General features: G+C 52.8%; 1 protein-coding gene across 4 annotated transcripts in view; it reads right to left on the minus strand.

Moving 5' to 3' along the window:
- cdc42bpb (CDC42 binding protein kinase beta (DMPK-like)) overlaps window positions 1-13,592 on the minus strand; it is a 116,401-nt gene that overhangs the window by 73,058 nt on the left and 29,751 nt on the right. For all 4 annotated transcript variants that reach the window (XM_072462143.1, XM_072462146.1, XM_072462144.1 and 1 more), the window contains 2 exons: window positions 5,937-6,085; window positions 1,416-1,509 (listed from right to left, as the gene is read on the minus strand). In XM_072462143.1, coding sequence (XP_072318244.1) covers window positions 1,416-1,509; window positions 5,937-6,085 — 243 coding nt within the window. The remainder of the gene's footprint in view (window positions 1-1,415; window positions 1,510-5,936; window positions 6,086-13,592) is intronic.

Genomic DNA, 13,592 nt, shown 5'->3' on the forward strand with positions numbered 1-13,592 from the left:
AGGAAAAACACAAGTGTATATTGTTGTTCAATGGTTCCTTACGGACAGACTGAGCACAAGGATGAACAGAATTAAAGCCGTTTCCTCCGTCATAAACACAAACAGGACATGAGTTTGTAAAAGTTGAGACTTTCTCACAAACTATTGGCAATTGCTTCTTGGGGCAAATTATTCAATGTAAATCAATGACATATTTGTTTAGTTGAGAAAATAATCTTTAAAATGATGTATAACTTATGGTATTGACCACGGAAATAAAAGTGATGATGTAAGAGAATATTTGAGATATGGAGAATGCGCCGGCCTCAGGATGTAACAGGTTAAGAAGGAAGTCCCACATTGTAGCTTTAAAACTCAACTCAAACTGTGGCTAAAATCAAACCAGATTCCTTCTGTTGTATTGTTTTGTTACATTAGGACTGCAGATTAAATTACTTTTATAGCTATTATCAGATTTACATTTATTCAACAAGTTCATTCATGTTCATTATTCTTATTAAATACATTAATAAACAAATGTGTTTTGTATTCATTAAAGATTGACATGACACAAAACGACACACAAGGAAACTGAATATAATCAAATACTGCTTAACTCCATTATGTAACAGAATTGATAATTATGTTATATATTTCTTCTCATTTGATAAGAACATCTGCATATTGGCTAAATTATATTATGTAAATTAATAACTGAAAAGTTAATAAAAAAATAAATACCCAAACCAAAAACAATACAGAAAATGATGAGGACGTTATTAAACCTCTAAATGAGCAAATGTAATTCGTTGTCAATTAAACCGGACTTTTTATCTTAACACTTCTTTATAATTCTCTTAAATATCAGAGCTTTACAACATGACACATGTATATTTATAGATGGATATAACAATCCATCATCATACGTTACGTAAACAGACTATTTCAAGCCGAATTATTCAAAAAGTCGGCGCTGACTGTTCAGTCTTTCACGCTGCTGTGACGTGTGCGCTCCCGACACCAAAGCCTCACGGCGATGACATCACAAAAGTGGGAGGAGATATACCAGTATTCAGGACGTAATGAGGAACTAAAAAACTTTTTTGGAGCCATGCGCCAATGAGCAGCTCCAAAGGTTTCAATGGCGGCCATCTTGGCTTCCGGGGGCTTGATGTCCCCACTGTTCCCTGCAGAGGGCGCTATCTAGGGATCACCTGGCTGCTGTCCAAATGTCCAGCCGTCTCACAGTAAATGTAAATAGTTTTCGTTTAACATGTGCGCTTTTTGACTCTATACGTCTTGTTTTTATCATTGTTCATTGTTTCATGTTGCACTGAATCACCAAGACCAAGTTCCTCTGTGAGTTTTGTTCATTGACAATGGAAATAAACCTTTTCTGATTCTGATTCTAAACCAGAACTAAAACAAGGTCTCACCGTTCCGTCCTTGAGCATTCGCAGACAGGATCCAAAATCGGCCAATCGGATGTGTCCATTCACGTCCAACAGAACATTGTCTGGTTTGATGTCCCTGAAAAACACATTCAACATATGAACTGGAGAGAGCTCCTCCCACAGCTCAACAAAGCCAGATGATTGGACGAGAGAGAACACAGACTCAGGCCAAAACAAGAGGCAAAATGCAGAAACACAAAGAATCATTTGTCTCCAAACTCTGACTTGATCTCGTGCTAAAGCTCCGTGTTTCCACTGATGCTAACGACTAGACAAAGCATGTTAGCAACACAAAGCTAGCAAAGCACCTTAGCAACACAAAACTAGTGCATGTGAGGGGCGTGGCTAAAGCTAGTGCATGTGAGGGGCGTGGCTAAATCTAGTGTATGTGAGGGGTGTGGCTAAAGCTAGTGCATGCGAGAGGCGTGGCACGTTAGCGACACAAAGCTAGCAAAGCACCTTAGCAACACAAAGCTAGCAAAGCACGTTAGCAACACAAAGCTAGCAAAGCACCTTAGCAACACAAAGCTAGCAAAGCACCTTAGCAACACAAAACTAGCATAGCACGTTAGCAACACAAACCTAGCAAAGCACGTTAGCAACAAAAAGCTAGCAAAGCACGTTAGCAACACAAAGCTAGCAAAGCACGTTAGCAACACAAAGCTAGCGTAGAGCGTTAACAACAGTTGTTTCCTGGTCGCACAGCACTCGCTTTTCAAGAGCCACAATCTGATATTTCCAGCTCATAAAGCGTCTGAACCTCGCTTTATGTCTTTGGCTTTGGATCGTGTCAAACGCCACGCCCCTCACGCACACTAGCTTTAGCCACGCCCCTCACGCACACTAGCTTTAGCCACGCCCCTCACGCACACTAGCTTTAGCCACGCCCCTCACGCACACTAGCTTTAGCCACGCCCCTCACGCACACTAGCTTTAGCCACGCCCCTCACGCACACTAGCTTTAGCCACGCCCCTCACGCAAACTAGCTTTAGCCACGCCCCTCACGCACACTAGCTTTAGCCACGCCCCTCACGCACACTAGCTTTAGCCACGCCCCTCACTCACACTAGCTTTAGCCACGCCCCTAACGCACACTAGCTTTAGCCACGCCACTCACGCACACTAGCTTTAGCCACGCCCCTCACGCACACTAGCTTTAGCCACGCCTAGGGATGTGTACCGCTATGACGGACCGGATCTGGACTTGTAAAATTGTTTCAGTTCAGGTCCAAAAAAAACGAAACCCCGGTGATTCGGTTCTGGACTCATATAAAATATAGCACTGACAGATTATATCCTTTACGTTCTAGAATCTAGACCATCTTAAACCTTCCATTGATCGCGAAATTTGCGCTGGAAAAGACGTAAACACTGCCATGCGCCGCTGTCAATGAAGCACACGGACCATAATTAGTGACGCACGCGTCTTCAGGGCAGAAGTTGAAGCCGGCGAAAGAAGTTTAAAGATGTGAGAGACAGAACCGTTTCTCCACGTGTGAACGCTGAAGTGAACCGTGTCTCCACACGTGAACGCCGAAGTGAACCGTGTCTCCACACGTGAACACCGAAGTGAACCGTGTCTCCACACGTGAACGCTGAAGTGAACCGTGTCTCCACGCGTGAACGCTGAAGTGAACCGTGTCTCCACGTGTGAACGCTGAAGTGAACCGTGTCTCCACACGTGAACGCTGAAGTGAACCGTGTCTCCACACGTGAACGCCGAAGTGAACCGTGTCTCCACACGTGAACGCCGAAGTGAACCGTGTCTCCACGTGTGAACGCTGAAGTGGACCGTGTCTCCACGTGTGAACACCGAAGTGAACCGTGTCTCCACACGTGAACGCTGAAGTGAACCGTGTCTCCACGTGTGAACGCTGAAGTGAACCGTGTCTCCACACGTGAACACCGAAGTGAACCGTGTCTCCACACGTGAACGCTGAAGTGAACCGTGTCTCCACACGTGAACGCCGAAGTGAACCGTGTCTCCACACGTGAACACCGAAGTGAACCGTGTCTCCACACGTGAACGCTGAAGTGAACCGTGTCTCCACGCGTGAACGCTGAAGTGAACCGTGTCTCCACGTGTGAACGCTGAAGTGAACCGTGTCTCCACACGTGAACACCGAAGTGAACCGTGTCTCCACACGTGAACGCTGAAGTGAACCGTGTCTCCACGTGTGAACGCTGAAGTGAACCGTTTCTCCACGTGTGAACGCTGAAGTGAACCGTGTCTCCACGTGTGAACGCTGAAGTGAACCGTGTCTCCACACGTGAACGCCGAAGTGAACCGTGTCTCCACACGTGAACACCGAAGTGAACCGTGTCTCCACACGTGAACACCGAAGTGAACCGTGTCTCCACACGTGAACACCGAAGTGAACCGTGTCTCCACACGTGAACGCTGAAGTGAACCGTGTCTCCACGTGTGAACGCTGAAGTGAACCGTGTCTCCACGCGTGAACGCTGAAGTGAACCGTGTCTCCACGTGTGAACGCTGAAGTGAACCGTGTCTCCACACGTGAACGCTGAAGTGAACCGTGTCTCCACACGTGAACGCCGAAGTGAACCGTGTCTCCACACGTGAACGCCGAAGTGAACCGTGTCTCCACGTGTGAACGCTGAAGTGGACCGTGTCTCCACGTGTGAACACCGAAGTGAACCGTGTCTCCACACGTGAACGCTGAAGTGAACCGTGTCTCCACGTGTGAACGCTGAAGTGAACCGTGTCTCCACACGTGAACACCGAAGTGAACCGTGTCTCCACACGTGAACGCTGAAGTGAACCGTGTCTCCACACGTGAACGCCGAAGTGAACCGTGTCTCCACACGTGAACACCGAAGTGAACCGTGTCTCCACACGTGAACGCTGAAGTGAACCGTGTCTCCACGCGTGAACGCTGAAGTGAACCGTGTCTCCACGTGTGAACGCTGAAGTGAACCGTGTCTCCACACGTGAACGCTGAAGTGAACCGTGTCTCCACACGTGAACACCGAAGTGAACCGTGTCTCCACACGTGAACGCCGAAGTGAACCGTGTCTCCACACGTGAACGCTGAAGTGAACCGTGTCTCCACGTGTGAACGCTGAAGTGGACCGTGTCTCCACGTGTGAACACCGAAGTGAACCGTGTCTCCACACGTGAACGCTGAAGTGAACCGTGTCTCCACGTGTGAACGCTGAAGTGAACCGTGTCTCCACGTGTGAACGCTGAAGTGAACCGTGTCTCCACGTGTGAACGCTGAAGTGAACCGTGTCTCCACGCGTGAACGCTGAAGTGAACCGTGTCTCCACGTGTGAACGCTGAAGTGAACCGTGTCTCCACGTGTGAACGCTGAAGTGAACCGTGTCTCCACGCGTGAACGCTGAAGTGAACCGTGTCTCCACGTGTGAACACCGAAGTGGACCGTGTCTCCACGTGTGAACACCGAAGTGAACCGTGTCTCCACACGTGAACGCTGAAGTGAACCGTGTCTCCACGCGTGAACGCTGAAGTGGACCGTGTCTCCACGCGTGAACGCTGAAGTGGACCGTGTCTCCACGTGTGAACACCGAAGTGAACCGTGTCTCCACACGTGAACGCTGAAGTGAACCGTGTCTCCACGCGTGAACGCTGAAGTGAACCGTGTCTCCACGCGTGAACGCTGAAGTGAACCGTGTCTCCACGTGTGAACGCTGAAGTGAACCGTGTCTCCACGCGTGAACGCTGAAGTGAACCGTGTCTCCACGCGTGAACGCTGAAGTGAACCGTGTCTCCACACGTGAACACCGAAGTGAACCGTGTCTCCACGCGCGAACACATATTCTACTTTTGATACCGCTTAAGTTCTATAAGTTGATGCTTTATAGTGATTCAAGTTGACTTTTATGCTAGTTTTTGTAACTCTGTTATTTTACACTGACTTAATTATTGACACTGATGTTTTGTGTTGTGAAGGTTTTATCTGACTTTTGATGCCAATGGATCTGAACATTAAAGAGTGAAATGTGTCTAAAGATGAAACATTGTATCAGATGAAACAGCTGCTTTGACAGACTGACCCTGTCAACAATATTCAGCAGTTAAGCCTTGTGTTTGATAGTCGTCCTTGTTCAAGTGTCTTCAACTTAATTTAGCCAAGTGTCTTGTGTTATGCTGTTGTAACATGATGCAAATATGGCATGAGTTCAGGTCCGGACTCATTAGGTCCGGACCTGAACCTAAACCTCTGGATTCGAATCCGGACCTGAACCTGGGTTTAGGTATGCATCCCTAGCCACGACCCTCACACACACTAGCTTTAGCCACGCCCCTCACATGCAGAGAATTCAAAGAAATGAGGCAAAACGATTCCTGTGCACGCTAGCTTTAGCCACGCCGCTCACACACACTAGCTTTTGCCACGCCCCTCACACACAGGTCTTTTTGTGTGACTAGCTCATGAATAGTAGACAGGAAGCGTGGTCATTGGTCAGGGGGTGGGGTTGTCAGGGGGTGGGGTTGTCAGGGGGTGGGGTTCTCTCACCTGTGCACGTAGCCCTGCTGGTGGATGGAGTGCACGGCCAGAACCATCTCTGCCACGTAGAACTTTGCCATTTCTTCAGGAAGACGATCCTCAAACTTACTCAGAAGTGTCAGAAGATCTCCACCAACATAGTAGTCCATCACCAGGTACTGAGGAGAGACGGGAGAGTGAGGAGAGACGGGAGAGTGAAGAGAGACGAGAGAGTGAGGAGAGACGGGAGAGTGAAGAGAGACGGGAGAGTGAGGAGAGACGAGAGAGTGAGGAGAGACGGGAGAGTGAGGAGAGACGAGAGAGTGAGGAGAGATGAGCGAGTGAGGAGAGACGGGAGAGTGAGGAGAGACGGGAGAGTGAGGATAGACGGGAGAGTGAGGAGAGACGAGAGAGTGAGGAGAGACGGGAGAGTGAAGAGAGACGGGAGAGTGAGGAGAGACGGGAGAGTGAAGAGAGACGAGAGAGTGAGGAGAGACGGGAGAGTGAGGAGAGACGGGAGAGTGAAGAGAGACGAGAGAGTGAGGAGAGACGGGAGAGTGAAGAGAGACGGGAGAGTGAGGAGAGACGAGAGAGTGAGGAGAGACGGGAGAGTGAGGAGAGACGAGAGAGTGAGGAGAGACGGGAGAGTGAAGAGAGACGAGAGAGTGAGGAGAGACGGGAGAGTGAAGAGAGACGGGAGAGTGAGGAGAGACGGGAGAGTGAAGAGAGACGAGAGAGTGAGGAGAGACGGGAGAGTGAAGAGAGACGGGAGAGTGAGGAGAGACGAGAGAGTGAGGAGAGACGGGAGAGTGAGGAGAGACGAGAGAGTGAGGAGAGACGAGCGAGTGAGGAGAGACGGGAGAGTGAGGAGAGACGGGAGAGTGAGGAGAGACGGGAGAGTGAAGAGAGACGAGAGTGAGGAGAGACGGGAGAGTGAAGAGAGACGGGAGAGTGAGGAGAGACGGGAGAGTGAAGAGAGACGAGAGAGTGAGGAGAGACGGGAGAGTGAAGAGAGACGGGAGAGTGAGGAGAGACGAGAGAGTGAGGAGAGACGGGAGAGTGAGGAGAGACGAGAGAGTGAGGAGAGACGGGAGAGTGAAGAGAGACGGGAGAGTGAGGAGAGACGAGAGAGTGAGGAGAGATGAGCGAGTGAGGAGACGAGAGAGTGAGGAGAGACGAGAGAGTGAGGAGAGACGGGAGAGTGAGGAGAGACGGGAGAGTGAGGAGAGACGAGCGAGTGAGGAGAGACGGGAGAGTGAGGAGAGACGGGAGAGTGAGGAGAGACGGGAGAGTGAGGAGAGACGGGAGAGTGAAGAGAGACGAGAGAGTGAGGAGAGACGGGAGAGTGAAGAGAGACGGGAGAGTGAGGAGAGACGGGAGAGTGAAGAGAGACGAGAGAGTGAGGAGAGACGGGAGAGTGAAGAGAGACGGGAGAGTGAGGAGAGACGAGAGAGTGAGGAGAGACGGGAGAGTGAGGAGAGACGAGAGAGTGAGGAGAGACGGGAGAGTGAAGAGAGACGGGAGAGTGAGGAGAGACGAGAGAGTGAGGAGAGACGAGCGAGTGAGGAGACGAGAGAGTGAGGAGAGACGAGAGAGTGAGGAGAGACGGGAGAGTGAGGAGAGACGGGAGAGTGAAGAGAGACGAGAGAGTGAGGAGAGACGGGAGAGTGAAGAGAGACGGGAGAGTGAGGAGAGACGAGAGAGTGAGGAGAGACGGGAGAGTGAGGAGAGACGGGAGAGTGAAGAGAGACGAGAGAGTGAGGAGAGACGGGAGAGTGAAGAGAGACGGGAGAGTGAGGAGAGACGAGAGAGTGAGGAGAGACGAGCGAGTGAGGAGACGAGAGTGAGGAGAGACGAGAGAGTGAGGAGAGACGGGAGAGTGAGGAGAGACGAGAGAGTGAGGAGAGACGGGAGAGTGAGGAGAGACGAGAGAGTGAGGAGAGACGGGAGAGTGAGGAGAGACGAGAGAGTGAGGAGAGACGGGAGAGTGAGGAGAGACGGGAGAGTGAGGAGAGACGAGAGAGTGAGGAGAGACGGGAGAGTGAGGAGAGACGGGAGAGTGAAGAGACGAGAGAGTGAGGGGAGACGACAGAGTGAGGGGAGACAAGAGAGTGAGGAGAGACGAGAGAGTGAGGAGAGACGGGAGAGTGAGGAGAGACGAGAGAGTGAGGGGAGACGAGCGAGTGAGGGGAGACGAGAGAGTGAGGAGAGACGGGAGAGTGAGGAGAGACGAGAGAGTGAGTAGAGACGAGAGAGTGAGGAGAGACGGGAGAGTGAGGAGAGACGAGAGAGTGAGGAGAGACGAGAGAGTGAGGAGAGAGTGAGGAGAGAGTGAGGAGAGACGAGAGAGTGAGGAGAGACGAGAGAGTGAGGAGAGACGAGAGAGTGAGGAGAGACGAGAGAGTGAGGAGAAACGAGAGAGTGAGGAGAGACGAGAGTGAGGAGAGACGAGAGAGTGAGGAGAGACGAGAGAGTGAGGAGGGACGAGAGAGTGAGGAGGGACGAGAGAGTGAGGAGAGACGAGAGAGTGAGGAGAGACGACAGAGTGAGGAGAGACGAGAGAGTGAGGAGGGACGAGAGAGTGAAGAGAGTGAGGAGAGACGAGAGTAATGAGTGAGGAGAGACGATAGAGTGAGGAGAGACGAGAGAGTGAAGAGAGAGTGAGGAGAGACGAGAGTAATGAGTGAGGAGAGACGAGAGAGTGAGGAGGGACGAGAGAGTGAAGAGAGAGTGAGGAGAGACGAGAGTGATGAGACAGTGAGGAGAGACGAGAGAGTGAGGAGAGACGACAGAGTGAGGAGAGATGAGAGAGTGAGGAGAGACGAGCGAGTGAGGAGAGAGTGAGGAGAGACGAGAGAGTGATGTGAGTGAGGAGAGACGAGAGAGTGAGGAGAGACAACAGATTGAGTAGAGACGAAATTGAGGAGGGACGAGAGAGTGAGAAGAGACGAGAGAGTGGGGAGAGACGAGAGAGTGAGGAGAGACGACAGAGTGAGGAGAGACGGGAGAGTGAGGAGAGACGGGAGAGTGAAGAGAGACGAGAGAGTGAGGAGAGACGGGAGAGTGAAGAGAGACGGGAGAGTGAGGAGAGACGAGAGAGTGAGGAGAGACGAGCGAGTGAGGAGACGAGAGTGAGGAGAGACGAGAGAGTGAGGAGAGACGGGAGAGTGAGGAGAGACGAGAGAGTGAGGAGAGACGGGAGAGTGAGGAGAGACGAGAGAGTGAGGAGAGACGGGAGAGTGAGGAGAGACGAGAGAGTGAGGAGAGACGGGAGAGTGAGGAGAGACGGGAGAGTGAGGAGAGACGAGAGAGTGAGGAGAGACGGGAGAGTGAGGAGAGACGGGAGAGTGAAGAGACGAGAGAGTGAGGGGAGACGACAGAGTGAGGGGAGACAAGAGAGTGAGGAGAGACGAGAGAGTGAGGAGAGACGGGAGAGTGAGGAGAGACGAGAGAGTGAGGGGAGACGAGCGAGTGAGGGGAGACGAGAGAGTGAGGAGAGACGGGAGAGTGAGGAGAGACGAGAGAGTGAGTAGAGACGAGAGAGTGAGGAGAGACGGGAGAGTGAGGAGAGACGAGAGAGTGAGGAGAGACGAGAGAGTGAGGAGAGAGTGAGGAGAGAGTGAGGAGAGACGAGAGAGTGAGGAGAGACGAGAGAGTGAGGAGAGACGAGAGAGTGAGGAGAGACGAGAGAGTGAGGAGAAACGAGAGAGTGAGGAGAGACGGGAGAGTGAGGAGAGACGAGAGAGTGAGGAGGGACGAGAGAGTGAGGAGGGACGAGAGAGTGAGGAGGGACGAGAGAGTGAGGAGAGACGAGAGAGTGAGGAGAGACGACAGAGTGAGGAGAGACGAGAGAGTGAGGAGGGACGAGAGAGTGAAGAGAGTGAGGAGAGACGAGAGTAATGAGTGAGGAGAGACGATAGAGTGAGGAGAGACGACAGAGTGAGGAGAGACGAGAGAGTGAGGAGGGACGAGAGAGTGAAGAGAGAGTGAGGAGAGACGAGAGTGATGAGACAGTGAGGAGAGACGAGAGAGTGAGGAGAGACGACAGAGTGAGGAGAGATGAGAGAGTGAGGAGAGACGAGCGAGTGAGGAGAGAGTGAGGAGAGACGAGAGAGTGATGTGAGTGAGGAGAGACGAGAGAGTGAGGAGAGACAACAGATTGAGTAGAGACGAAATTGAGGAGGGACGAGAGAGTGAGAAGAGACGAGAGAGTGGGGAGAGACGAGAGAGTGAGGAGAGACGACAGAGTGAGGAGAGACGAGAGATTGAGGAGAGACGAGAGAGTGAGGAGAGACGAGAGAGTGAGGAGAGACGACAGAGTGAGGAGAGATGAGAGAGTGAGGAGAGAGTGAAGAGAGAGTGAGGAGAGACAAGAGAGTGAGGAGAGATGAGAGAGTGAGGAGAGACGGGAGAGTGAGGAGAGACGGGAGAGTGAGGAGAGACGAGAGAGTGAGGAGAGACGGGAGAGTGAGGAGAGACGGGAGAGTGAGGGGAGACGACAGAGTGAGGGGAGACAAGAGAGTGAGGGGAGACGAGAGTGAGGAGAGACGGGAGAGTGAGGAGAGACGAGAGAGTGAGGAGAGACGGGAGAATGAGGAGAGACGAGAGAGTGAGTAGAGACGAGAGAGTGAGGAGAGACGGGAGAGTGAGGAGAGACGGGAGAGTGAGGAGAGACGGGAGAGTGAAGAGAGACGAGAGAGTGAGGAGAGACGGGAGAGTGAAGAGAGACGGGAGAGTGAGGAGAGACGAGAGAGTGAGGAGAGACGGGAGAGTGAGGAGAGACGAGAGAGTGAGGAGAGACGAGCGAGTGAGGAGAGACGGGAGAGTGAGGAGAGACGGGAGAGTGAGGAGAAACGGGAGAGTGAAGAGAGACGAGAGAGTGAGGAGAGACGGGAGAGTGAAGAGAGACGGGAGAGTGAGGAGAGACGGGAGAGTGAAGAGAGACGAGAGAGTGAGGAGAGACGGGAGAGTGAAGAGAGACGGGAGAGTGAGGAGAGACGAGAGAGTGAGGAGAGACGGGAGAGTGAGGAGAGACGAGAGAGTGAGGAGAGACGGGAGAGTGAAGAGAGACGGGAGAGTGAGGAGAGACGAGAGAGTGAGGAGAGACGAGCGAGTGAGGAGACGAGAGAGTGAGGAGAGACGAGAGAGTGAGGAGAGACGGGAGAGTGAGGAGAGACGGGAGAGTGAGGCGAGACGGGAGAGTGAGGAGAGACGAGAGAGTGAGGAGAGACGGGAGAGTGAGGAGAGACGAGAGAGTGAGGAGAGACGGGAGAGTGAGGAGAGACGAGAGAGTGAGGAGAGACGGGAGAGTGAAGAGAGACGGGAGAGTGAGGAGAGACGAGAGAGTGAGGAGAGACGAGCGAGTGAGGAGACGAGAGAGTGAGGAGAGACGAGAGAGTGAGGAGAGACGGGAGAGTGAGGAGAGACGGGAGAGTGAGGAGAGACGGGAGAGTGAAGAGAGACGAGAGAGTGAGGAGAGACGGGAGAGTGAAGAGAGACGGGAGAGTGAGGAGAGACGAGAGAGTGAGGAGAGACGGGAGAGTGAGGAGAGACGGGAGAGTGAAGAGAGACGAGAGAGTGAGGAGAGACGGGAGAGTGAAGAGAGACGGGAGAGTGAGGAGAGACGAGAGAGTGAGGAGAGACGAGCGAGTGAGGAGACGAGAGTGAGGAGAGACGAGAGAGTGAGGAGAGACGAGAGAGTGAGGAGAGACGGGAGAGTGAAGAGAGACGGGAGAGTGAGGAGAGACGAGAGAGTGAGGAGAGACGAGCGAGTGAGGAGACGAGAGTGAGGAGAGACGAGAGAGTGAGGAGAGACGGGAGAGTGAGGAGAGACGAGAGAGTGAGGAGAGACGGGAGAGTGAGGAGAGACGAGAGAGTGAGGAGAGACGGGAGAGTGAGGAGAGACGAGAGAGTGAGGAGAGACGGGAGAGTGAGGAGAGACGGGAGAGTGAGGAGAGACGAGAGAGTGAGGAGAGACGGGAGAGTGAGGAGAGACGGGAGAGTGAAGAGACGAGAGAGTGAGGGGAGACGACAGAGTGAGGGGAGACAAGAGAGTGAGGAGAGACGAGAGAGTGAGGAGAGACGGGAGAGTGAGGAGAGACGAGAGAGTGAGGGGAGACGAGCGAGTGAGGGGAGACGAGAGAGTGAGGAGAGACGGGAGAGTGAGGAGAGACGAGAGAGTGAGTAGAGACGAGAGAGTGAGGAGAGAGTGAGGAGAGACGAGAGAGTGAGGAGAGACGAGAGAGTGAGGAGAGACGAGAGAGTGAGGAGAAACGAGAGAGTGAGGAGAGACGAAAGAGTGAGGAGAGACGAGAGTGAGGAGAGACGAGAGAGTGAGGAGGGACGAGAGAGTGAGGAGGGACGAGAGAGTGAGGAGGGACGAGAGAGTGAGGAGAGACGAGAGAGTGAGGAGAGACGACAGAGTGAGGAGAGACGAGAGAGTGAGGAGGGACGAGAGAGTGAAGAGAGTGAGGAGAGACGAGAGTAATGAGTGAGGAGAGACGATAGAGTGAGGAGAGACGACAGAGTGAGGAGAGACGAGAGAGTGAGGAGGGACGAGAGAGTGAGGAGAGACGACAGAGTGAGGAGAGACGAGAGATTGAGGAGGGACGAGAGAGTGAGGAGAGACGAGAGAGTGAGGAGAGACGAGAGAGTGAGGAGAGACGACAGAGTGAGGAGAGATGAGAGAGTGAGGAGAGAGTGAAGAGAGAGTGAGGAGAGACAAGAGAGTGAGGAGAGATGAGAGAGTGAGGAGAGACGGGAGAGTGAGGAGAGACGGGAGAGTGAGGAGAGACGAGAGAGTGAGGAGAGACGGGAGAGTGAGGAGAGACGGGAGAGTGAAGAGACGAGAGAGTGAGGGGAGACGACAGAGTGAGGGGAGACAAGAGAGTGAGGGGAGACGAGAGTGAGGAGAGACGGGAGAGTGAGGAGAGACGAGAGAGTGAGGAGAGACGGGAGAATGAGGAGAGACGAGAGAGTGAGTAGAGACGAGAGAGTGAGGAGAGACGGGAGAGTGAGGAGAGACGAGAGAGTGAGGAGAGACGAGAGAGTGAGGAGAGAGTGAGGAGAGAGTGAGGAGAGACGAGAGAGTGAGGAGAGACGAGAGAGTGAGGAGAGACGAGAGAGTGAGGAGAAACGAGAGAGTGAGGAGAGACGAGAGAGTGAGGAGAGACGAGAGTGAGGAGAGACGAGAGAGTGAGGAGGGACGAGAGAGTGAGGAGGGACGAGAGAGTGAGGAGGGACGAGAGAGTGAGGAGAGACGAGAGAGTGAGGAGAGACGACAGAGTGAGGACGAGAGAGTGAGGAGGGACGAGAGAGTGAAGAGAGTGAGGAGAGACAAGAGTAATGAGTGAGGAGAGACGATAGAGTGAGGAGAGACGACAGAGTGAGGAGAGACGAGAGAGTGAGGAGGGACGAGAGAGTGAAGAGAGAGTGAGGAGAGACGAGAGTGATGAGAGAGTGAGGAGAGACAAGAGAGTGAGGAGAGACGACAGAGTGAGGAGAGATGAGAGAGTGAGGAGAGACGAGCGAGTGAGGAGAGAGTGAGGAGAGACGAGAGAGTGATGGGAGTGAGGAGAGACGAGAGAGTGAGGAGAGACAACAGATTGAGGAGAGACGAAATTGAGGAGGGACGAGAGAGTGAGAAGAGACGAGAGAGTGGGGAGAGACGAGAGAGTGAGGAGAGAC

This window comes from Eucyclogobius newberryi, unplaced genomic scaffold (assembly GCF_026437365.1).
Source record: "Eucyclogobius newberryi isolate DKJ021-1_F unplaced genomic scaffold, fEucNew1.0.hap1 SCAF_38, whole genome shotgun sequence".
Taxonomy (NCBI): Eukaryota; Metazoa; Chordata; class Actinopteri; order Gobiiformes; family Gobiidae; genus Eucyclogobius; species Eucyclogobius newberryi.